Source organism: Buteo buteo, chromosome 24 (assembly GCF_964188355.1).
Source record: "Buteo buteo chromosome 24, bButBut1.hap1.1, whole genome shotgun sequence".
Lineage (NCBI taxonomy): Eukaryota > Metazoa > Chordata > Aves > Accipitriformes > Accipitridae > Buteo > Buteo buteo.
The window spans coordinates 10,036,052-10,060,205 of record NC_134194.1 but is presented as its reverse complement, the minus strand read 5'-3'; the positions used below and the strand labels follow the sequence as shown (position 1 = coordinate 10,060,205).

Sequence of the window (24,154 nt, the reverse complement as noted above, 5' to 3'; positions counted from 1 at the left end):
CAGATCCTGCACCATCACCCCTGGCCTCAGTCAGCATTGAACCAAGCCCACAAAAAACAGGAGTGACTCATGATTTTTTTTCCATGTACGGCATGCAAAGACAAGCAGGCCCTAGAAATGAAGCTGAAATTCTTATGCCTTATATGACAGCTGGTTTGTACCCCTTGTGATAAGAAGTGGGGTACTGGCAAGTATTAGTGAACAGTGACGCAGTAGTGAGTAGGCTGCCAGGCAGAACAATGGGGTGGATGGAGGCTGGTGAAGCCATTGTTTTCCCATGTTCTCTGGACTCCAGGGTTGGGAGCAGTCAATTTACCCCAGATACAACAAAAGAATTTGGTGATAGTGGCATGGTTAATAAAAAGATGCATGAAACAAGAGCTGCAAGCGCTCGTTGTGCAGGGACCTGTTAAATGACAAAGGAGGAAACTAACTGCTTAGGAGAGAAACGCAGGGGATCAGAGAAGCCCTGTGCAGCAGGGTCTCTGTGATCCTTAGAAGACTGACCAGAGCACAAAGTGCTTATGAGTAATAATCACCTGTATATGCATGTCCTGAGTTTGTCTGGATGTGCATATTTGTTCTTTCTAAAGAGAAGAATTACTGAGTTGACGAATCCTTGCACAAACTGATAGCTTTAAACTAAAAGCTTTACAATAAAAAAGCCTGTTATTTTTTAAATAGCATTAAAATCTGAAGGTTGTGAAAAATTGTATCAATACGCTGAGCTCCTCTGTGGTGCCTGAGCAAAGGCTTCCGTCTGAGAGACCTCTGTCAGCTGTGCCATTTGGTCTCCCTTCTGCTGCATTCTGGGCTGAACGGAGTTTGGGAGAAGACAGGCCCAGCGTTAACACCAAATACAACTATCCGACTGCACAGCAGGGCAGAGCCCTACCACAGTTTCGATAAAAGTGAACACAGACTTGTTCAAACTACCTTTTTCTTCTGGTGTTTTGAAAACCTCTGGGTACTCAGACAAGGGTAATTTTGCAAAGCAGAATGTGGACAGACACCCCAACCCCTTATTTTAATATCTCTACTTCATAAAGACATTGTGTTGAGGCTGCGGTTGTTAATACCCAATGTCTGAATGCTCTGGTTCTCATTAGAGATGGAAGGAAAAAAGCAATTAAGTTGGCTAGCCCAACCCTTGTGAACTACAGGATTTTCCAGTTCATTGTATTCCCTCATTTCTCCCTGCACCAAAGTTTTTTCATGTCCCAGACGAGGTGGCTTTGTAATTTTTCAAATATTAAGGTAAAAACCAGTACTTCTCTTGGGTCACAATTTTTTCCTTAGCACCTACGAATGCATGCTAGGGCCTCGCCACGCAACCTTTACAGAATGAGTAAATGTTAGTGAGACTTTTCACGCAAGGGCTGTGAGCACAGACTGCGAAGCGTGAGCTCCTGCACGGGGGGGCTGTGCTGTGAGGGAGCTGCCCCTAGCGCGGGTCTCCAGCTGGAAAATGACAATGCAGAAGAACAAAAAGTCTGCTATTTTTCTGGTTGATCTCACAACAGAGGTTGTTGTCCCACAAATGGGGTTCATTTACCTGGTGTGCAAGCCAACAGCACACAGTCGAGGTATTTTCAAATTAATTTCATTGATGCGCATGACTGGGTGCCTGTCTCAAGACTGCACACCCTTGTCTCAAAAATTCTCGCATTTATACACTCAACTAATACCTATTCATTATTATTTTCCTTAATGATTGGTTCTTTCTATCTTCGCTCCTCATGTAAATTAGTGCGCAGACTCTTCTCTTCTTCCTCCATTGTCTTCTTTTGAACAGGTGGTGTCATTTGAGTAGGTGGTCAATGAGTCGGTGGTCGCAATCTCCCCCTGTAAGAATTACCTTTTTCTTACTTCTTCCCCAATCTTGGCAGTTCCAAACAGTTCTTCAAGATTTATTGACCAGACCACAATCCATTACCTTTTCTGACATAAAGCCTCATTGTCTAGTAGTTAGTTCCTAAACCCTAAATCATGCCTAGTTATTGTTCCCTATTTTAAATATTAACTGATGGGGGCTGTATACAGGACTTTAGCAGCTCCCTGGTTATTTCAATCATATTGTACTTATTAATTGCTAACAAGGTGACTATAGAGTCTGAAGTACACCGCTGGAAAACAGTCAGCCTTAGTATTTGAAATTAATACAGCATTTTGTGTTCCACAAGGCCAGTAGAGAGTATTATTAAAACAGCAGAGCTGCCTTTTAAACATCTGCCCAGACACTACCTCAAATTTTGCTGACCGACTCTTGTGAGTCATCTTTCAGGCTTGCAGCTGCCCTGACAAGTCTTTCACATCCCGGGAGGGTCCAAACCCAAACCCAAACTAAAACCCTGGTCTGCCATCGGAATTTAAACCCAAACCTCCGCCTTTTTTGGGGGAGGGGCGGGAAAGGGTAAGAGCGTGGCGAGAGGGCGGCTGGCAAGGAGCCCTCTCCGCGGCGCGCAAGTGCGCCCAGCCTCCCCAGCCAAATTCCGGCGCCCCAAACGGCGCTTTGTACCCAGAAGTGTGCTTTTTCACTCAAAACGCGCGTTCTGCCCGCCCGTCACCCCCCGGGGCACGTTCGCAGCGGGGAGCAGCGCGGGGGCGGCGGACCCGCTGCTCCAGCGCGGGCGGGGCGGTGCTGCGGGCGGGGCCGGCGCATGCGCGGAGCGGGGCGGCGCGCAGGCAGCGGGGCCATGGCCGCCTGTCTGTGGGGCCGTGGGATGTCGGCGCCCTGAGGCGGCGCGGCGCGGCCATGGTGCCTCGAGGAGCCGCTCTGCCGCCGGGCACCGAGCCGCCGCCCTCGTCGCTGTGAGGCGCGGAGCCCCGCCGCGCCACCGGGGAGCGGGAGCAAGAGGAGAAGGAGGAGGAGGAGGAGGAGGAGGAGGAGGAGGAGGAGGAGGAGGCGGCGGCGACGACCCCGCCGGCCCAGGTGATTCCCCACCCCGCCGCCTCAGACACGCGCGTGCCCCTCCCCCGCCCCTCAGGGCGTCGCGGGGGCCGAGGCGCCCGCCGCCCGCCCCTCCCGCGCCCCCCCCCCCCCGTGCGGGGGCGCGCGCGCCGCCACCGCCGCTTGCGCGCCCACGGCCCCCCCACCCCCCCTCACCCCCCCGGGGCGCCCCGCCACGCACCCCCGCTCCTTTGCAGCCGTGTGCGTGTCCGTGTGCGCGTTTGTGTGGCGGGGCTTCCCCGACCTTTCCCGTGCGCAGCGCCCCCCGCCATCCCCTCCTCCTCCTCCTCCCCCCCCCCCCGTTCTCTCCCCGCCTTCCGCCAGCGCCGGCTCGCCGCGAAGCTTTGCAGGGGGTTACTAGAGTTCAGAGGCGGCGGAGCTGCGCGGGGCCCGGGGAAGGATGCGAGGGGCTTTTCTGCGGCGCCGGGGATGAACGGCAGGGCTGCGGCGGGCAGGAAGTAAGTCGCCGGTTGGGGAGTGTGCGTGGAGGGGGTCGTGGAGTTCCCACGTCTCATGCCCGCGTACGTGTGCTCAGCCCGGCGGTGGAGCCTGACTCGGGCCCAGAGAAGGGAGCCGCTCGGTGCTGCAGTCGTGACCGAGGTGCTGCCTTGGCTGTGGAGGTTGCGGTGCTCCCCTCCCTCTCCGGGGACTAGCTTTACCTCCTGGTGTCCGCAGCCGGCTGTAAATACCCCCTCAGCCTTTTTGTGGTGGCCAGACGCCGCGCGCCTTTACGGGTGAGACGGAGAGCTGTGCGGTGTGCCTGGATTCAGGTGGGAAGAGGGGAGGCCCGGTTATTCCCTCCCGGAGACGGGCACTAAAGCATATGGTAATGCTTATGTAAGAAGCAGTCTCTCCGTAGCGTGAAGAACAGGGCTTTTTCTATCTTTCCTACTTCTGTCATGTTAGTCGATTTTTGGAGACCTTCTGTAGCCTTTTAAAATAAGGTTTGTGATGAGAATTTTCAGGTTTTTTTTTCTGTGATCGAGAGTAGTTCTGTGTACTAAGTGCACTTGTGACAGATGGTCGCTCTTGGAAGGATTCTTATCTTTTGGTTGCACTACCTTTTTGGGAGTGCGTGGGGGGGACCTGGTGCATGAATAATGCGATTGGGAGAATAAAGTGGAAAAAAGGTGAGTTGTTTTGTTTAATGCGTGTAAGTGTCAGTAAACAAGGGAGAATAGTAGACATTATAGGCAAAAAATGCTTTTTGTTTACCAGTGAAAAAGATTTCTGTAACGTTTGACTCGTAAGCGTTAGCCATTTGTAATCGCATTCAAAATACTTCTTTTTTTTAAGTCTGTAGGTGTTGCTGTATTCATTTCTTCTGCAATTTTTAGTACAAGAGTTGCTGTTAACTTGTTTTGTGGAGTTGGGACTTGGATAGTTTTAGCTGTATTTGTGTTAGGGTTTTTTGTGTAATGTACCCCTAGAGATCGAACTTGGGGGGGGGAGAAGGAAATAGTTTTTTAATTACTCTCTTTGATCACTTTTGTAGGTTAATGAAGGTAGATGGAAAAAAAAAACATTTTTTTTAAGGTGAGAGCTGCTAAGCTATTGCAGCCTGTAAGTTTGGTTTATCTGTAACCTTGGGTTATTTTTGCAGTTATCTTAAATAACGAGCTGCCTGTGTGTGAGAAACTATCTTTTTGTTTCTAGTTAGTTTTAATAACTGTGGTAATCAGCTGCTGTTTTTTGAGCCATAGTGTCATGAAGGCATTTAATTAATTCCTAAACTCGTTAGTATTAGGAAATAGATGTCTTTGTGACTGCTATTACATGGAAGGATCATCAAAAATCTTAGAGAGCAACATGAAGCTGCTGTTTGTCCAAAACACAGGATTCGTTCACCTTGTATCAGTCTTATGAGGAGCTACTGATGTTACAGCAACCTAATTCTGATGGAGATACGAACTGAGCAGCATGCGTTGGAAGAAATACCGGGGAATTCCTTCCTTTGGAGATGATGGAAAGAGATTAGTATCTCACTCCAGTTCAGCAGCTGGAGTCCATGGTGCAGATGCAGAACGGCATATTGTGCCAATCAGATGTGAACAAATGGGTGTGTCGTGGAAAGCTGTATAAGCCTGCTTAGTGTTTCATGCTGCACTCTCAAAAACTTGCTTGAAGCTGTTTGCTAAACTTGAGTTGGTTTCCTCCTCTTCACGCAGACATATGCGGATAGCTTCTCTTTCAGTCCTCTGGAACTCTGTATGTCTGTGTGGTGATTTACTCTCTTTCTGAATCCATTTTTAGCTCCAGATGCACCTGGCAATGTTTGATGTGGTTATGGAGTGGACAGTTCACCATTGTTTTGCTTTTTAAGTTCATGTTCATGTCTAGCGCCTTTAGTATGATTCAGACATTTGTGCCAGTTTCCCTGCCTTTACTTTTATAACATTTCCTTTCATTTTAGGGAAGCCCTGCTGCTTTGTAATTAGTTGCATACTTAAACATTCAGAAGTGGGTACTTCACCTCGTGGAGTTTTTCTGGAAAAATTTTTTGGTGGCATGTCTTGAGTTTGAACATGTTTTAAAAGGGACTTTTCTAAGTATTTTCACCATGTGTTTGATCTTTCTGTTGTGTGAGTCTGGTACTGCAGGAAGCTAAACTGCCTATTTCACAGGCCTGGAAGCTGATGCTCTTTATTTACATGACTCAAATAGCTAAGGCAGCAGCAGCAATGGAAATTTTATCAGTATTGACCTAGAGAAATCTTGAAAGTCTTATTTTATATTTTGACTTCTTACCAGTCAGGTAACTAGTTATTGGCATTGCAGGTTCTAAACATAGGCTGTGTCTATATTTGAAATGGCTAAAAACTAAATGAGCAACTGTGGAGGATGAAATATATTTCATCCTGTCATGTAACTTCATCCTGGTAACATGTTTGGGTTGCAGGTTTTTTTTGTGAAGTTGATAGGGTGTGCCATCAACTTTACTTGCGTGGCTCGTCTTCCTGTGATGCAGCTCTCTGAGGTGGGTTGTCAGAGACTGCATCATCTTGGGCTGTCATTAATGCTCTTTGTGCAGGTCCTCTGGGTATTCTATCCTCTGCAGAGGCACTTTGGGATTGCTGCCCAGATTTTCTCAGAATGTGCTGATACAAATGTGGTTAGGCAGGCTTGTAGGTGTAGGCTTGCAAACACGGCTGTGATGGCAACAAAAAAAAAAAAAAAAAAAAAAAGCTGAATAACTAGTTAATAAACCAAACCTTGGACTGGCAAGAAACTGTAGAGTCAAAAAGGACGTCAGAACAGTTCAGGTTGTTGATTCAATCTAGATTCTTTTTTTCTTAAAGATATTATTAGTTATATTTTTATTTTAATGAATTAGATTCCTATCTTTCAGGTGCCTAACTGAACTCTGGAAATCTTGATGTAAAAAACAAGCAGCCCCTCTTAGCGTGACTGGATTTGAACTGATCATATGCAGGCAGAGTGCCGATCCTGTAGGAATCCGCAGAAGGATTTTGCTGCATACCTGGTGGATTTGTTAACCTTTGTTAACATGTGTTAGTCCCTGAGTTCGGTTCCCTGGTCTTACCTGCTCATTATGAAAAATAAAAGACACAGGATGTTTTACAGGCTGCCTATAAATAATACACTTGCTATATAATTGAGAGTGCACTGGAACTGCTCATAGTGTATCAATGTACTTAAGAAATAAATCTTTAAAGAACGCTTTAACTTCACAGCTCTGTGATATGTATCCTCATTTCCTGAATTGATTTGCTTCTCCCTCATATAAAACTTGCTAGAATTAATGAAAGTTGGAAATGTAGATTTTTTTTTCTTCTGTACTATTAACGGTCTGTAGTTGGTTTTGTCCATTTTTAATATTCCTTTAATATGAATTCATGTTCTCTTAAGTCCCTATGAACAGATAAGGGATTGGCCCAATTTGTTTTACAGTAAAAGCTGTTTTTTGCGAAGTATGTTATGTATATTTGTTTGGAATGATTAACCTTAGCTGTGCCTCAGTTCACAAATGAATGTGTCTTGGGTGAGTAGGAATTTATTTGTTTTCTAGGTAGAAGTAACAGTCCTCCAGTCACACCACCGCAGCAGCTCTATAGCAATCCGTATTGTTAGACCAGATGGGGAAAAAAAGAAGAAAAATTTGTTTATTCTTGTTAACTCTTACATAGCAAGATCAAGTAGTCTGCCGACCGACTCACTCTAAACCTTTAAATTGAAGGCTAAGTACTCTCTGGTTATTACTTGAAATTAGCGGACTACAAAACCTGAGTGTTATTGGAAATGCTGACTGGATCCTAATGACAGTGTTACTGTACACGTCTGCAATGTTTCACTGCTTTATTAGTACACTTGGTATGCTCACTGTATCTGCCCTTCTCAGCAGAAATTTTTGAGTGCTGTCCTTGTTAGCCAATTTAAATTGTATGGGAGCAAGACATCTTTTGCTTTCCTTGCTGCTGACTGCATGGGAAAGAGATGTTTTGATGGATCAGTGACTCACGTAATCTCTGGAGTTCTAGGTTGGTTTTTTTTTTTTCCCAACAGACTCACACAGGGAAATTCTTTTCTAAGTGCATATCTGATGAACCTTTTCATCTTGTTCCTTCCCTTTTCTTTTCTTTGTTTTCTCCCTTCCAAACTGATGATATAAAGATCTAAGTCTCTGAAGAATGGGATTTTTCTGTACTTCAGATTCCTTTCTTTTGCTCCCAAGAACAGAACAGGCATATAGAAGGAGGGGTTCTGGGGAGTGCGTGAATGCAACCCAGCTGATGGGTCTAATTTTAGTTTCTGAACTGTGACATTGAACTTTTCTATAGTTACAGATAGGAATTGTATATTTTATTTTGGTTTGGTTTTGGTTTTTTTTTCTTTTTTCCCCTCTTCAAGATTTCTTTAGCAGAGTTTGCCATATAGGAAAGTAAAAGCCTTTCCTGGTGATGTTTTTTGTTTTGGGATGTATCACTGAAAAATAATTTGAAGTGGAAACTAGACTACAGATCAAAGTCTGCTTTGTTAACGGACACATCCAAAGTAACTAGAATTTCGTAGATGTGAGGAACCGAAGTTGAAATTGTCTCTTTTAGTTTCTAGTCAATCTTTCCAAGTATTATAGGTTGTAATCCTGCAGGAGAATGAGCATCTTGTTCACAGATGTTAGGCTGAACATTGCAGGATCAAGTCTGGTTTTGAATTTCTGTTCCTGAGTGGAATTACTGTATCTTTCTATGGTGATTTTTGGTGCCAGTGGTATTAGAATAACTCTTACATCTGCAGATATTCCAGTGTATTTCTGTAACTATTAAGTAACTTTATAATTAATGCTTTTCTAAATGTAGAAACTCTACTCTGTTAATGTAATTTTACACCTGCTTGGGTAAATGGATGCAGATTTTGTGTGGCCCCTTGTAGTGCTTTACCAGTGAGTGTTTTCTGCCTGTGATGTGATAGATTTATATTTATGTTGGTGCGTAAACAACAGTTGACTGGTTTAAGTGGCATAGTTCACAACTTCAGCTGAAATAGTAAAATTTTATGTGATGACAAAACCTCAGAAAGAAAATTCTATTAAAGGGAAAATGTGTGTTATCTTTGGGTTTTTTTCTTTTTTTTTTTTTAAGTTCACTGCAAATTGTTCTGCTGATAGAATGAGCTGGGACAGACTTGTGATAGTCTTTTTTTAAATTGTGTTTTGCTAATTCTACTGTTTTCTTTAAAGCTAAGCAGAAATATGCTTTTGACAAAATGGGTATGTCAGGTGAAGGAGGGATTTTTGAAAAGTACTGTGTTGTTAGAAAACAAAAATGTTTCCGTGAACATTAATCAGTTATGATTGGAAATCTTTAAAATGTGGTTTTGGTCAAATAGCACAACTGTGCTTGCAGTTACTTTGAATATGAAGTCTGAAGTTCTTCCTAAGACTGTTCTTTTTCTAATCCTGAGTTAGAACAGGGAGATGTTTGAAATCATGGGAAAAAAATCTTGAAACACAAACTAGTGGCTTCCCAGTCCTGTTCTTAAGTACATTTTTTGGCTATGTACAACAGTGACCTATTTTTTTTTTCTAATGTCTGAGCATCCAGCAACTCCTGTCATCATCATTTATCTGAAGGTTTTAGAGGTTTAATGTTGTGGTGGGTTTTTTGTTTTTTGTTTGTTTTTACACCAATCAAAATAATGTATTGTGAGAGCTCTTTACAATATAATGAGCTTAGAGCAATGGACTTTGTTGCTTGCATGTATTACGTTCTGTTAGAACTTGGCAGCAATTACAACTGAGGCTTTATTTAACACATCCGCCTTTCTAGTGGAGTTAATTTTAAAGGGTTTCTTATTAGTATTGGATGCTTTGTCAGTCAGTGACAGAATATGCTGCAGAGTTGCAGTGGCTGCTTCTCATAGCCTCTACATTGCGACATAATGTGGTTCTCAAAGTTTGTTTTGCTTCTCTTTTAACAGTGTTTGAAATTTAGATTGTCTTCATAGATAATATAAATGCTGCACTTTTCAGTTCTCTTACATTCTTAAGTATGTGTGTATGAATTTGGGAGGCAAAATTTTTCAGCTTAGTTTGGATGAGCTGAACCTCAATTAACTTTCAGTATTAGGAGAAGTGCATGGAATTCTGCATTTGGAGTAATTAAGGAAGGTGAAAGCTCAAGTGAAAATTTCCTTGTCCTACATGTTCAGTGATTGTTGATGACTTGAAAAGGTTTGACAGTTATGAGAATGTAATTTGAAATCAGGTGCTTGTTGTCACTTTACATGGGTATTTTTATGACAGAGTGAAAACCTGTAAGTCAGTTCCCGCCCACCCCTAAGCCCTGATCTACTTGGAAAAGTAACGCACCAAAAAAGCAGGAGGCAGCTTAATTTCAAAGTCTTAATTAAATGTTGCGAACTTGGCAAAACCAAAGATTTTTGAAAGTTCCTGTACATTTAAAATGTTTCAATATGAATTATTTAAGCTGTGTGCTGAGCATAGGCTTGTATTTCAGTACGCAGCCTGGCAAAACTCTTTGTATACAATCTGTGTAGCTCCCAACTTTTGTTTGTACGATACCATACGTTTAAACTCCATCTTTTATTCACACTAAATGTTGAATGCTAGTGTTCTGTAGTAGCTGCTTGGGCAATGATTTTGGTTGTTCATTCTAAATATTTGTAGTCTTCTGGCTGACCTTTCAATTCATTTTGGGAAGCATTGTGAAATGCTGGTGGTGTGTGGGATGCCTGATGTAGCAGGGAGGCACTTCCTGTGCTAGGGGAAGGATGTGCTGTCTTTGGGGTTTGTAGAGCTGTTGCAAGAGCTCTGTAAAAAGTGCCTGCATTTACATAACTTGAAAAGTTAGACGCTGGGCTGGATGATGACAAGCAGCAGCCCTGTAACCTGTGATTTACTGAGCCAAAACTCACTTTCGATCTGTACTGACTTCTTGAGCTGAATTAATTTTATGTCATCGTGCCTTGACAAGTGTCAGTGTGGCTTTACGTGTGCACATGAACTGTTTATGGTAGCATCTTTGCCATGGCAATACAAATAAAACTTCACATGAGGATTGTGTGTGTTTCCATACAAGAAAGAAGGTTTGGGTTTTGTTTTTTTTGGTGTTTTTTTTGTTGTGTGGGTTTTTTTTTTTGTTCCTGTATATTAGCATGGGTTCATTTCATGCTGTACTTCCATGTCGGCTTCATAGTATAAAACTTGCACAACTGCAAAAACTTTTAAAACTTACACAAGGACAATATGAATAAAGTCCTGTAAAACTTTATTTTAAAAGTGCAGTTCCAAGTGCACATTTTTTCCGTTTCTTGGGTCAGGATGCAGTTCTTTCCAATTGTTCCCCTAATAATTGGGATTGGGAGCCTTTTCTTAAATCTGACCTCATCTGGGGACTGATCGTGCTACAGGTGATTGTTTTTACTTGTTTGAACGGCTGCTTGGGCATAAAAACTTGCTGGATCATCCCTAGCTTGGCCTTGAATAATTCAACTGTTTCTCTAATACAGTGTATATAATTGGTGGCTCACAAATACAGCCTGGAGTGAATGCTCTTCCTAGGGTGGGCAGGTGACATGTGGGAAAACCAGCACACTTGATTTAAGAGCAACTGTCAGTCTCAGCTGAAGACAGTGCTCTGACAGGATGTGGAAACTGATCCTTTTGCTCTTTAAAATGGTCCTGTTTTGAGATGCTGCTGCAGACCAGCATTTTTTTTTCCCGTTTAAAAAAGTAAGAAAAGTGCCCTTCATTGTCTTACCTCATCCATCCTCTTTGATTGCAAGCTCCACAATTAAATTACCTTCTAGTACTCTGGAGTGAGGATATGGTCTTTTGTCTATGTGATTCCTTGCAGTGAATTACATTAAAATGAGTAGAATAGTTGGATTATTGGTCCTAATTTTTAAAAACCAGGACACTCAAATTCCATAAATGTATAAATTCATAGATGTTAATGAATGCCATAAGTGATTTTTTTAAAATCTTACCTATTGGAAAATTATTTATTTCAATTTGCATTGAGGAAATGAATCTAAAATGTTTTAAGAACTATTTTAGTTGGTGGTCATTTCATTTGAGAGGCATAGAAATAGTGTTAAGCTCAGTGGAGGTAGTGTCTGAATTTTGTTGGTGTTTGCTTTGTAAAGCTTATTGGGTATTTGCTTTCTAAAGCTTATCGTGTTAATGTTTTGTAGTACCTAGTACATTGGGGTCTTTTGGCTGGGATCTTGGATGCTAAATTAGTGCAAATAAGAGTAAAGGTTTATTCGGTGCACACCCTTTGACCTTTTTTATGGCATTAACCTGTCCCCCCTCCCCCCTTTCCCCATTTTACAGTATCACTATGGAAAAATTGCTAGCAAATTGACCTTTACATAGCAAAAATAGAAGCTGTCCTGTCTGGATTTGAATTTAACTCAGTTGATTCATTCAATCGTTTGTGGCCACACAGGAAGTCCCATTCATATGATCACAAAGCCTAATAGCTGTTTGTACAGTGAGATTGATCTGATTACTCTTCTCTGTCTTGTGCTATTTACAGTCTGCTGCCAATTCACAGAAAGGGAAGAGAATGGCTGCAAAGGAGAAGTTGGAGGCAGTATTAAATGTGGCCCTAAGGGTCCCAAGCATCATGCTGTTGGATGTCTTGTACAGATGGGATGTCAGCTCATTCTTCCAGCAGATCCAAAGAAGTAGCCTGCACAACAACCCTCTCTTCCAGTACAAGTACTTGGCCCTTAATATGCATTATGTGGGTAAGTGTACATGTATTCAAGAGAAGACACTACTGTAGTAAATACAGTCTTGCTTACTACAAGAATTTTAAGAATTTGGTAATAGCATGATAATACATTGATTACCACAGATAGCACAATAATACATTCATTACACTTCTGCTTAAGGGACTGTTTATGTTACCAGTAAAGAAATCCTGTGTAGGGTCTTCTACTGAACTTTGTTATTTAGTCTTGATACGTAAATAGAGTAAACCTAGTGTCTGGTAACATGATTAATGCCCTGAAAGAATAGCACAGTGACTTTGGCCTGTGTCTGACTGATGAGAAAGCTGCTGTGAAATGCTGTGCAGACAAGAAGTATTGTAACTTATATCATTGGCATAAAGCAAGAGACTAGGGAAAAGGTTGCCTAGTTTGGGCTGTGACCACAGCACCAGAAGGTTACCTTTCACTGCTGCATGGATATGGCTCTTCATGCCAACTGTATAAACTATATATATATGCTGTGAGTGGATTAGACCAGGTAACAAGTCCTTGTGTTGCAGATAAATGGACAAAATTAATAACACAGCTCAGGGAGCTGAGGTTTGAACCTTGGCCTGCAAGTCTAGCTCTGGAATGCTAGACAGCTGTTTCTAGGAGATGAAAGGATTGATGTTCTGGGACCTGCTCTCCAGGTGGGTGTGTGATTCATCTAGTGACTGCACATGGGGTTAATTAGGGATTGGATCCAGGCGGTTGAGGTTGATAGCCAATGATGATTTGCCTGAGTACTGCCTAGCTTGGAGAGAAATGGCTAGCATGTAATTTTCCCACTCTGCAGTGTTTCTTCCTTGTAGATGGCTTTGGAGGGTAAAGATATACTGCGGTCAGCTAAGGGAAACACCCTTTAGTTAAGTAGTTAGAGGATTGTGGTGTTTTGAAGTTGCATGTCCAGGTTTTTATTCTTGACTGCATAAGTGTTGACATGGGACTTTATTTTTTAATCTATTAAATGTCTGTTGTCTGGAAATTATTTACTGCCATTAAAAACACGCGTGGCTTTTTTTGTTATGGCTCCACTATACTCATGCTGGGATAGCAATGTACTTCTAGTGCAAAAAGCTGGTGTTAAAGTTCTATGCCCTTTTCATATGTTTGTGGGAGAGAGTACTTGTTTGTTGCTCGTCAATGTGACACAAGACCATGGTGGCATGTAACTACAGGTGGCTTTCTCATGCACTTGTATGTACCTTTTAGGAATTCGTTTACCAGATCAGTTTCTAATACAGAACTAACAGTTGTGCAGTAGGCTATCAAGATGTCAGTGGGTAATTTCCAGCTGTGACATAGACTCTCTTCATAGTCATTTGATAACCTTGTCCTCGCTTAAGTACGTTGAGATACACCAATAAAAAGCGCTACAGAGAGGGTAGGTATTGCTGCTGAAGTATTTCTCACCTGGTTGCTATTTTAGCACTAAACCAGTGGATTCTGACTTTGTGCTCCTCATACAAGTGGTGCTTTTGTGCTGGTGCACAATCACTCAGCAGTTCTTCTGCTTTTTGCTGTTACAGTATGGAGTGTCTGTACTTTTACTGCTCCAACTGGTAGTTGCTGATCAAGAAGGGCTTCTAAGTCATCAAACAAGTTGCTTGTTTTAAAAGATTTTCAGAGAATTTTCAGTGACAAAACTTTGCTAGTACTTTTCAAATAAAGTTGATTTGTTTCAATGCCTTGGTGGTTTTTTTTTTTAAGCTGTGTCAGTGTGAGGCTGGGCTAAATCAATTTGCATGCCTATACGAGATTTTATATAGATTTAATTGCATCATTTTACAGTATAACCTTAATTAAAATGATGTATCAAAATATATAAATTGGATTTGTAAGGAAAACAAAGTACTTTTCCACCAGTTTGGGAAATTAAGCTTCTTTGAAGATATGTTGGGGAAAATTAACTGCCAGTGTGTAATTTAAATAACAATTTACCATGGATATGTTTCAACATGCTAATCTGTTTTATTTAGGAAAAAAATCCTCTGTTCATATTTGCAGTTAGGAAACACAGTATCAGCAAATGCTGTGGCAGCTTTGCAATATCGATCAATCTCTGAATTTCTTATATAGGTAGTGTAAGATCAAAGTGCTCTAGCAGCTTAGGAAATTGGGTGCATCTATCTTGGGCAGGTGCTTGAGGAATGAGTTGATTAGAGGGCCATAAAAATCAATAAACTCGACCAATCTAGATATTGTGAACCTTTTCCCAGTACTAAGGATCCAAAGTTGGAAATTTGCTTGCCACTGGAGTTACCAGGAATATCTTTTCTGTTTACATGTACTCGTTTTCTTCCATCCATTTGACTTAAAGTTTGAAAAGCCGATTGTTTTAGATCAAGTGATGTATGTTACAGTGTGATTCACATTCCGGTTAGCAGTACTGGGAATATAGTAAAAGCCTCTAGGATGCAATTTGTCCTTTGATACAGCTTTTCCCTTTCATATATTTTTATGAAACAGCCCTTATCTGCTTTAGTGAAGGAAAATATTCAGTCCTGATACCACTCAACCACAAGTTCAACTGCATGAAATTTAATTAAATATGCATAAAGCAATGCAAACAGCAGAGATAAATTTCTGGTTAGAATTCATGAATGTAAACAGATTAATTTCGTGTAGGAAAAACTGCAGAGTAATTTTGTTTATGAACTTTATCTGTCAAATGGCACTGTGGTTACTGTTTTGGCAGGCGTAAAAGGCCTGTGAATGGCATGCAGTAGTGTTCACCATGCACTTTAGATCTTGTGTATAAAGTTTGTTATGTTGTTTTATTTCATAATACTGTTTTTCTGCATATGAATTATCTTCTAGAATCACCATTAAAACTGTTTTTCACTTCTGAAAAACTTTTCTAGGTTTATGAAGTGTGCTTAAAAAGACAAACATCAAACTTAGTTAAGCAACAATTTGGGAATGTCTCTGGCTGAAAAATTTTTGTTCTGTGTGTGCGAAAATTCATACTTGATAGTCATAGGATCACCTCAAGCTTAAAACTTCATTGATCACACCCAGTATCTCTCTGGAAGTACTTTTGGTACATCTTACAGGACATTTGACAGATAATTTATTGAAAACTTAATTTAAAATTACTAGAGATGCTTGGGATGAAAAGGAGTTGATTTGTGTACTGGATTTTTATTTTTTTAGTTTGCCATACCTACTGGATATCTGTAAAAACAGGCAAGAATTGGATAAAATGGGGTTGCACGTACTAGTGATATTCAACCACAAATTATATTAAAAATAGTAAAAATTCTTCTGCCCCCTGAAAGGAGTCACAGGGAAGGTTTGGTTCTATAGTCTGGCCCTTTCCTGCCATTTGTTTAAATACAATAAGTTATTTACATATATATATATATATATATGCTTTTTTCCCCTTTATTCTTTTAAGAGTATCGAAAAATCCTGAATTATAAGCCTTATTTGCAAGTATGACATATGAATGAAAGTGCATTCTGTAGTTCTTCTTGGAGTGTTTAGAGTATCTTGCAATAAGCACTACTGTCCAAGGACTCTTCCCCAAATACTCCAAGTCATCTTTTTTTACTTTTTTTGGCAACCCATCCAGACAGTCTGGCTGAACAGTAGCACGTGATAAATTTGTGTGCAGTGTGCTGTATTACCAGATATAATTCTGACAGCTGACATGCTGTTACCAGGTAGGATGATCTGGGGGGAAAGAATCTTAGAAAGCAAACCAACTTTTTTGTCCACAACTGTTATAGGTGTAATGTGGTTTCATTAAGATTTCATAAAAATAACTTTGTATAAATTTAAAGTAGCCTCTCCTTCAGGAAAGATCTGTGCTAACTAAAATGGCTTTCATCTCAAACCTCTATGTAGGGTAGGCTAGCACACTCTGCTACTGCCAGACTTCATTGTTTTCTTCTGCACTGTAGAGTAGCTCTGAGAAGACAGTCACTTCTTTTTACATTCTTTTGAAGAAGGTGGAAACAGTGGAAACCACATAATTTCCTCCTATGAAGGGCAAAGCAATCCTATTTGTGCTAACTGGCAAATACTCTGAGCTAGATGGGAAGAGGAGAGTCATGAGCTTAACCTGTAATCAGTCAGACTTGGAGTTTAAGTCACTGTCATGCTAGAAGGCAAGAATTGCACTAAATACATAGTGTTTTCTTACCTAAGAATAAAAATAAGAGCAGTTTTCTATCTTAAACTATATTCTTTATCATTACAAAAAAAGAAATTCCTGGGAAAAAAGGGAACTGTTTAAATACTTGGAATAGGTGTCATCTTTCACCACCCTGTTTGTAATCAGTTTCTTGAACTGTGCTGTTAATACCTCAGTTGCTTGGTCACATCACTTGCTAGGTGTGAACTACTTGTTATGAATGCTGCCTTTAAAAAGGGGGCTTGAAGGAGGAGAAACCTTCTGAACTTACTGCCATTGTGTGTTTGCTGGTTGCTCTCTACTTTGGTGTGCCCACTTTTCTTTAAGCTCTTGTGCATTAATTAGAAGATGTTTTATTTGGATTACTTTTTTGTGGTGCCTTTTCTCTTATGAGGAAAGATATAGTACTCTGATAGAAACACGGTAAGAAGTGCCATGTGAAGCTTCAGTGTGAGAAGAAGCATTTGGTTCATTCCAGAAACAAATTTCCCAAAATTGTGAGAAAAGGATGCATGACTAAATGTGCAAATGCAGTTAATGCATACAAAGATGAGGAGCTGCTCAGATTCAGCCTCTCTGGGTTTGCTGTCCCATGTCCTCTGTCTCCCTCCTGCCAGCAACATTTAGATAAATGGGTAGTAGAACTATTTTCTGAGTGTTACTATTTAAAAATGTAGCTATTTTTAACCAAATACAATTTTATGACATGGGCTTGGTCTTTATTTCTTAAAAAAAATTACTTGCCATGTCTTCATATTCTCAGATAAAATGCAGTGTATGCTGCAGTTGGTAGATACAGAAGAGAGTAGAGAGTATGCCGTGCTCAAAATATAGCATAGTCTTTTTTCTCTTTCCAGCTCTAGAGGCTGCTGATTCCTATACTGCTTCTTTACTGTTGTAGGCTTTTACTAAGCAGCTTTCTCAGCATATGGGTACTTACCAGGTAACATTTCTGTATAAAGCTGGTATCTCTTTCTGGCAACCTACATTGCTTTTTATTAAAAAAACAAAACAAAAAAACCACAACAGCAGCTTGCTTGAAAGAAGATGCTTACAGTTTTGAGGTTCAGTCAGCTCTGAGTACCAGTCTAGTGACAACATGGTGATTTGTGTTCATAATTTAGAATACGTTGTGACTGTTTATATTTTTATGGTTCCACTTCTATGTTCTTTTCCAGTACTCTTCAAGTTCTCCATGGTTGTAATTAGTCCCACAATTCTGATCATTAGGTATGCTGTATTATAGAAACAGCCTCTGAATCGTATGGCAGAACTAGAGTGAAAAGTCTGTTTTATTTTTTCAGACAATACTGTAAATCTCTGTAAGAAACTCAGTTCTTGGATTATTTATACTTAGAGTGCCCAATCTGTTACGCATGTGAAAATTCAAGAAACAGCTGTTGAAACTGATGGCAGTACCCCAGTAATGAGTAAATTGGTTTGTTGGCATTATTTTCAGTGAGATGTGCAGATGTTGATAACAAGTTTTCTGATCTCTGTTTATAGTTGCACTGTGGCGTGACTGGGTAAATACTAATTTCCTTGTGTGCAAGTATCTTTAGATGTGTGCATTCTCAATTTAGAACTAATTTTTCAACATTTTCTGAAGGGTAGAATATTTGCCATGTTAATTCAAAGTACAGAACTTATTGGAGTGAGTACCATTTGTTTGGGCAGCTCTGGCTGAGTAGGAGGGTGAGGAAGACGTGTTCCTTGGTGTTGCCATGATAAAACATGGCTCCAAAAATGCAACACATCTTAAATCCCACTATGCTTATGCTGCCTTGAACACATACTCAGTTAGGAGTGGTGCGACAGGCTAGATGAAAGGTACCCTTTGTGGTGGTAGTACTGGTGCCTTGGTGGCTGCTTGAGACTGATGGGGATTTTGGCAGTATTAAGTGTTCTCTGAATGGCTTGGCTTCTAAGTTGATTTCAGTGGAGTGAATTTTGCCAGAGCTCTGTGTTGGAGCTATCTCTGATGCAGGAGAGGTCATTCTGCATGGTGGTAGAGGTTCTGTTTGACAATACCTTTTTTCAACAGCAGATGAAGAACTAGTCTCCCTCTCAGGACAGCATAGCTGTCCCAGTTAATTCAGAAGACCCCATTTGGATGAGTTATCCTTCACAGCATGGTTAATACAGATTGAGGATGTGCAAGAGCTTTTTGTCTCACCTTTTATGTGACTTAAAATAAGAGGCTGTTAGAATTCCTTCTGGGCTTGAGCTAGGCTCCAGTGCAGAGGCCACAGAATCTTCTGGTAACTTTGGCATCATGTCTTTAAATACCGTGAGCTCTGACGTGTATCTTTGAAAAATCATCCACTCTTGAGATAGATGATTTAGACATAGACAGTTTATTAAATCTCTGTGTAAATTGCTGTGTAACCAGTCTGGTGACTGGTTATCCTGAGAATTAGACACACTGAAAATAAAGGTGCCAATTGTTGTTATAATACTTCTGCCATATCAAATACAGTCTTGCAGAAGTCTGTCCTGTGTTACTGGTACTTTCATGTTGTGGCCAGATAGTTGGCTGAATAAACTGAAATGAGGAGAGTCAAGGGTTAGGCTGAAATGAAATTACTAACTCAGTAGTGCACTGATCCTGCGTTGAGTCAGGAGAGACTGGACTTTTGATGGTATTCTGTGGCTCACAACTTGCTTTGCTAGTCATTGTGAGGTGGACCATTTACTCTCATAGGATGTGGGTGAGTGGGAAGTTAGGGCCCCCCCGAATTAATTTCCTGGTAGAATCCAAGCAATTGTTCTATTACTTCCTGGCACTGCAAGAAATGGTGTGGTTTTATTAAGAAATGTTATGAACTCTTTCATGTGCAAAGTACTCATTTTTAGACTAAACCTTCAGGGAACTTGGTAGTAATGTGAAGTGGACACAAGGGATCTGTAATCATGCAAATGAGCACTAAAATGTTTCATAAAGAGGATGGGTTGCAGCTTTGATCATGCTCCAGAAGCCTCTGTTGTATGCAGCATGTCAATAAAACTGAGACACCTGAGTTGGCAAAGAGGTAATACGGGGTGAGAGAAGCTGGGAAACACCTTGGTGGTACACACATAGAGAGAGATTGCTGAAAGGCAATCTGTGAGCTGCTGCTTACTGTAACAATGAGCATTGCACAGTGAGAGGTTTTCATCTGGCTGAATCAACAAGTTGTAAATGAGGTCATGAGCTAGTTAATACATGTGTTCTTGTCTAGCAATGTTTAACTTAGCTTTTCTGCTTATTATTGTTTTCACATTTTATTTTCTCCAGTGGGGCCTAAATCTGTACTGTCTTGCACGGGAGGCAGTAGAAGCTCTCTGCTTCTTGTGCTTCTGAATAGGTCTGTGTATTTGTAAGGTTGACAGAATGGGTCTTCTATAGTGCTCCTTACAGCTGGAAGCCTAAGGGTGCAATTATGTTTCTTGGTGGCCTAGCGCTAGGGCACTACTACTGTGTTCAAGGAAAGAGTTTATTCTCTCTTGTCTTTATCTTTTTTTTAAATGTGTGTTAGAACAGTTTCTTTACCAGCTCAGGAATTGGGCTTCACTGACCCTGCTGCTTAACAGAAATGTACTTGGTGAGTTAAAAGGAACAATATACCAGGAGTGACAATAGCATGCATGGCCTAAATCAAGGGAGGGAAGCGTTCATTGCAGGTGTAGAGCTCAGAAAGCTTTGGATGGAAGAGGGCGTTAGTTACTGTTAACCCATGCCTAAAGGTTACTTAGTGAGATGACCGTTTCTCAGACTGTAAATCCTTGTGTGTGGAGAATCTCTCCACAGGGATATATGTTCTCAACATTGTGTTTTCTTCTGACAGAGGAGGTGCAAATGAGAACAGAATGTAATGATTTAGATGAGAAAGCTGCTGTGAGGAAATTTCATTTCCCGGTCCTTTGTTTTGAAGTAGAATCTTGTTTATGCCATATACTAATTACATCATTTGTCCGGGCAAGAACAAAGGGAATAGAATATTGCTGCTAGTAATGTCTGAATTTGAGCTTGTCTTCCTTTTCTTTTGCAACGAGACGGTTTGGTAATGAATTGTTTTTTTTGGCAGAGGCATTGTCGATAAAAATGAGGTTGGTACCACTTTGGGAATAGGGCCTCTGCAGCAAAAATGCAAATATTGCAGTATGAAGTGTGTTGAAATCTCTCTCTTATCAAGTCACAAGAGGGAGTTGTAAATAAGAGTGAAAGGGAACTACTTTAAATGTTTCTCACTCTCCCCCTCTTCAAAATCTAACAATTGGAGCAAACGGCTGCTTCAAAGTGAACATTTAAATTCCAGCCCAAACTCGTGAGTGGTGGAGTTCATTGCTCAAGCTTCTGCAGTAACCTTGGCTGTCTTGTCACTGTGCAGTGTTAGAAGCATCTGTGCTGTTTGGAAGCCCTTTGTTTAAAAGGCACAGATGTGATAGTAAATCTTCTCATCTTTTGATTTGTATTTGGACCTTTTTTTCACTCCTATGTATCTTGCTATATTTTAGTTGAAGTTGTGATCATGGAGAGAAGAATTAACTTTAATCACATCTAAAATATTCCTGTGTAACATGGCTGTGTTGGAGTGCAGTTACTGCCCTCTAAAATGTCTTCCTTATACAGAAATTATCCTAGCACCGCTCAAGTACATCATGTGGCCAAGGAGCAGACTTTCATGTGATAGAATAAGGTAAAGAAGATGGCAGAGTTTAAATGCAGATACAGTAAACAGGTATTCTTAGACTATTTATAGAATAATAGAGGAATAAAAGCCTGCATAATAAACTGCATTTAGTTCTCCAGCTGAAGGTGAGTCATGGGCTACAGTGAGAAGGAAGGGTTTAGAGAGATTCGACTCAAGTGCTGGAACGATACATGGTTGAGCCATGTGGGTTGTTCTACAGAGAGAATTGTCCCTAACTAAGCAATCAAGGGAAGGTGCTAAATACAGCAGTGACAAGGTGTTAAGAATGTCTGCAGATGGTGTGAGAGCTGCTGGAGCTGGCTCATAATGCTGTGGCATGGTGCAGACTAGTTAAATGTCTTCATGGAGATTCTGCAGTGGAGTTCCTGCTCTTGTCATTTGTGTATTTGGTAGAAGGAAGGTGTTGAACAGAGAAGATGAATTCCATAAAATACAGGTGTTTGCTAAGAAAACTGATGATGTAGAACATCTGCTATGTTGTATTAACTAGAAGTATGTTAATCTGTATAAAACAGTTGCTGGAAGGAAACTGTTGTAGTGCTGTGTTCTGGGCCCCTTTAAGAAGCTCAAAATAAAAATCATAGAATGCTTTGGGTTGGAAGGGACCTTTAAAGGTCATCTAGTCCAACCCTCCCTGCAGTGAGCAGGGACATCTTCAACTAGATCAGGTTGCTCAGAGCCAGGTCCAGTCTGACCTTGAATGTTTCCTGGGATGGGACATCTAGAACCTCTCTGGGCAACCTGTTCCAGTGCCTCACCACCTACATCATAAAAAATTTCTTCCTTACATCTAGCCTGAATCTACCCTCTTTTAGTTTAAAACCATTATCCCTTGTCCTGTTGCTACCAGCCCTATTAAAAAGTCTGACCCCATCTTTCTTATAACCCCACTTTAAGTACTGAAAGGCTGCAATAAGGTCTCCCTGGAGCCTTCTCTTCTCCTCTTCTCCAGGCTAAAGAGCCCCAGCTCTTTCAGCCTTTCCTCATAGGAGAGGTGTTCCATCCCTCTGATCATTTTTGTAAACGGTCAAATGTATACTGTAAATGATCAAATGGATGCTGTACAGAAACTAATGATGGTGACTTGTATGATAACTTCATTTTAATCAAATAAACTATCAATTATTTCAGCTTTTGAAAAGGCACATCCTCAGACAAATGTACAACTTCTCAGATCTACTTTATGAAAGTATTTGAAAAAATATCTTTAATGTTAAATACATAATTTCTGTGTTTGTATTTTTAAAAAGGTAAGTAAATAGGCTTTGTCTGTGTATTGTCACTCCTATAATCTATCATATCTGAATTAATCTTTGCTTGGCATACTGCGGGTCTGATGCCTTTTCTAGGAGCATGTTGTGAGTTACCTTCTTGAAGACCTAACTATTGGTAGAATTTTACAGAGATGGCTTATTTAAGGTGGCAGATATTAAGTAGCTTTGAAAAACTAATACATAAATACTGAGTCAGAAATTGTATCTTTTTCAAACATTGGAACATACTGTGTTCTCAAGCTGTTTTATAGTAGCTGGTTGTACCACTAGGTATGAATGCTTAATCTAGAGGTACATTATTTTCTGAAGTATTTTTAAAAAGCTCAAAGTATAAATTAACTCAGTTAAAAAGGCTGTGCCTAGTGTTGCTGAATAGATGGATGAAACTTTAAATGTAACGTGACTCGTATAGCTCTAAGTGTCAGGATAAGTTCTTCTATAATGTTTTGTTCTTAGCTGCAAGGAAGTTGTTAGCCGTTGCTGACTTTTTTTCCTAAATGGGTTTCAGTGCCAGGCACTTAAGCTGACCTTCAGAAAGAGCACGAGCGCACTGCATTGTGATGGAGAGCTTGGAAATAGAGATTAGTAAGGGCACCACGTGCTGGGTTTTTTGACTTGCAGAGTCTGTCGGGGAAGGAGAAGAGGATGGGCATGTACCACCCAGTTGTGAAGTGGACTTTAAAGTACTGCTTTATTTAAGTATCCCAATGATAGCAGGTATGAAAAAAAGGATCAGTGTTCTGCTGGTTGGAGAGACTGCTGAGCAGCTAGGCTATGTTCTTGAAGAGTACAGCTGTATCTGCATTGGGTCTTTTTCCATGGTCTTGCTAAATGCTAACAAGAAGTGAAGGAACTGCTGGTGTAAATGTCTAGAAATCCCAGGCTGTGCCAAGTCTTGTCCTTGATTTATGCAACACTGATAGCTTGAATGTGCTTTAATATTGCTAGTATGGAGAACAGCCTCTGTGTGTCCCCATCTCAAATTATGGCCCTGCAAAGTGTTTTTAAACCATGAAGATGTAGCGGAAGAATTAAAATGTGTAATGCTAATCAGCGTGGAAAGGTGTTCTGTGTGTTCTTTGGTTGAAGAAAAGGATTTTTTACATCAATTGACTGAATCTGTTGGATGGATAGGCTTTTTTCCCTGCAACACTGAAACTTGCTTTCACTTGGAAGAAGAGGGAGACCTAGGCCTATTTTCCCTTGGTTACATAGGTTATGTTAATTAAGTTTTGTTAAAATACTGTGGATTAAGTCCACTATTTGACTTCTAGATGTAATCTTCCAGAAGCTGGTAGACCTATTTCTGTTCATGGGGAAAAAAAAGAAAGTGGCAGGTTTTTTGTGTGCTTTGTGTTTTGATGAGGGCAAAATGTAGGTACATGAATTTTAAAACCAAATGAAAACAAAGGTGGTTTAAAAGAGATCTGAATAACTTGAGTGTTAATTCCTATTAAGAAATTTGGAATTAGATAGGGGTTTTTTGAAACTTCAGCCTCTGCTTTTTGTTACAGGTTACATCTTAAGTGTTGTGCTCCTAACTTTGCCAAGGCAACATCTGGTTCAGCTTTACCTGTACTTTTTGACTGCACTGTTGCTTTATGCTGGGCACCAAATTTCCAGGTAAGAATAAATGGATTAATTTTGTTAGCTTGGTTTGGGAATTAGAAAAATGACTGATATTTTGTTAATATCTTGTATAACTGGCGTAGGCCTGGTTTTTGGAGGCCTTTTTTCTATGCCGGACACCTAAGTGTATCTTGCTGTTCTTTGTCTTGAAAAAGTTTATAGAATTAAATACACATCAGATAGTTCTGGTAAATTTTCACTGACTTAAAAGGAATTTCAA

The 24,154-nt window shown here is 40.6% G+C and overlaps 1 protein-coding gene across 4 annotated transcripts in view; it reads left to right on the top strand.

Annotated features, from left to right (window-relative positions):
* Positions 1–24,154, top strand: part of RNF145 (ring finger protein 145) — a 55,252-nt gene that overhangs the window by 5,357 nt on the left and 25,741 nt on the right. Inside the window, exons 1-3 of one of the 4 annotated variants that reach the window (XM_075056883.1) lie at positions 2,688–2,932; positions 11,974–12,187; positions 23,820–23,928. In XM_075056883.1, the coding sequence (XP_074912984.1) occupies positions 12,004–12,187; positions 23,820–23,928 (293 nt within the window). In that variant the 5' untranslated portion in view covers positions 2,688–2,932; positions 11,974–12,003. Of the gene's footprint in view, positions 1–2,687; positions 2,933–3,302; positions 3,409–4,058; positions 4,081–11,973; positions 12,188–23,819; positions 23,929–24,154 lie in introns of those variants that run through there. The other 3 variants (XM_075056884.1, XM_075056885.1, XM_075056882.1) reach the window with 3 other exon arrangements.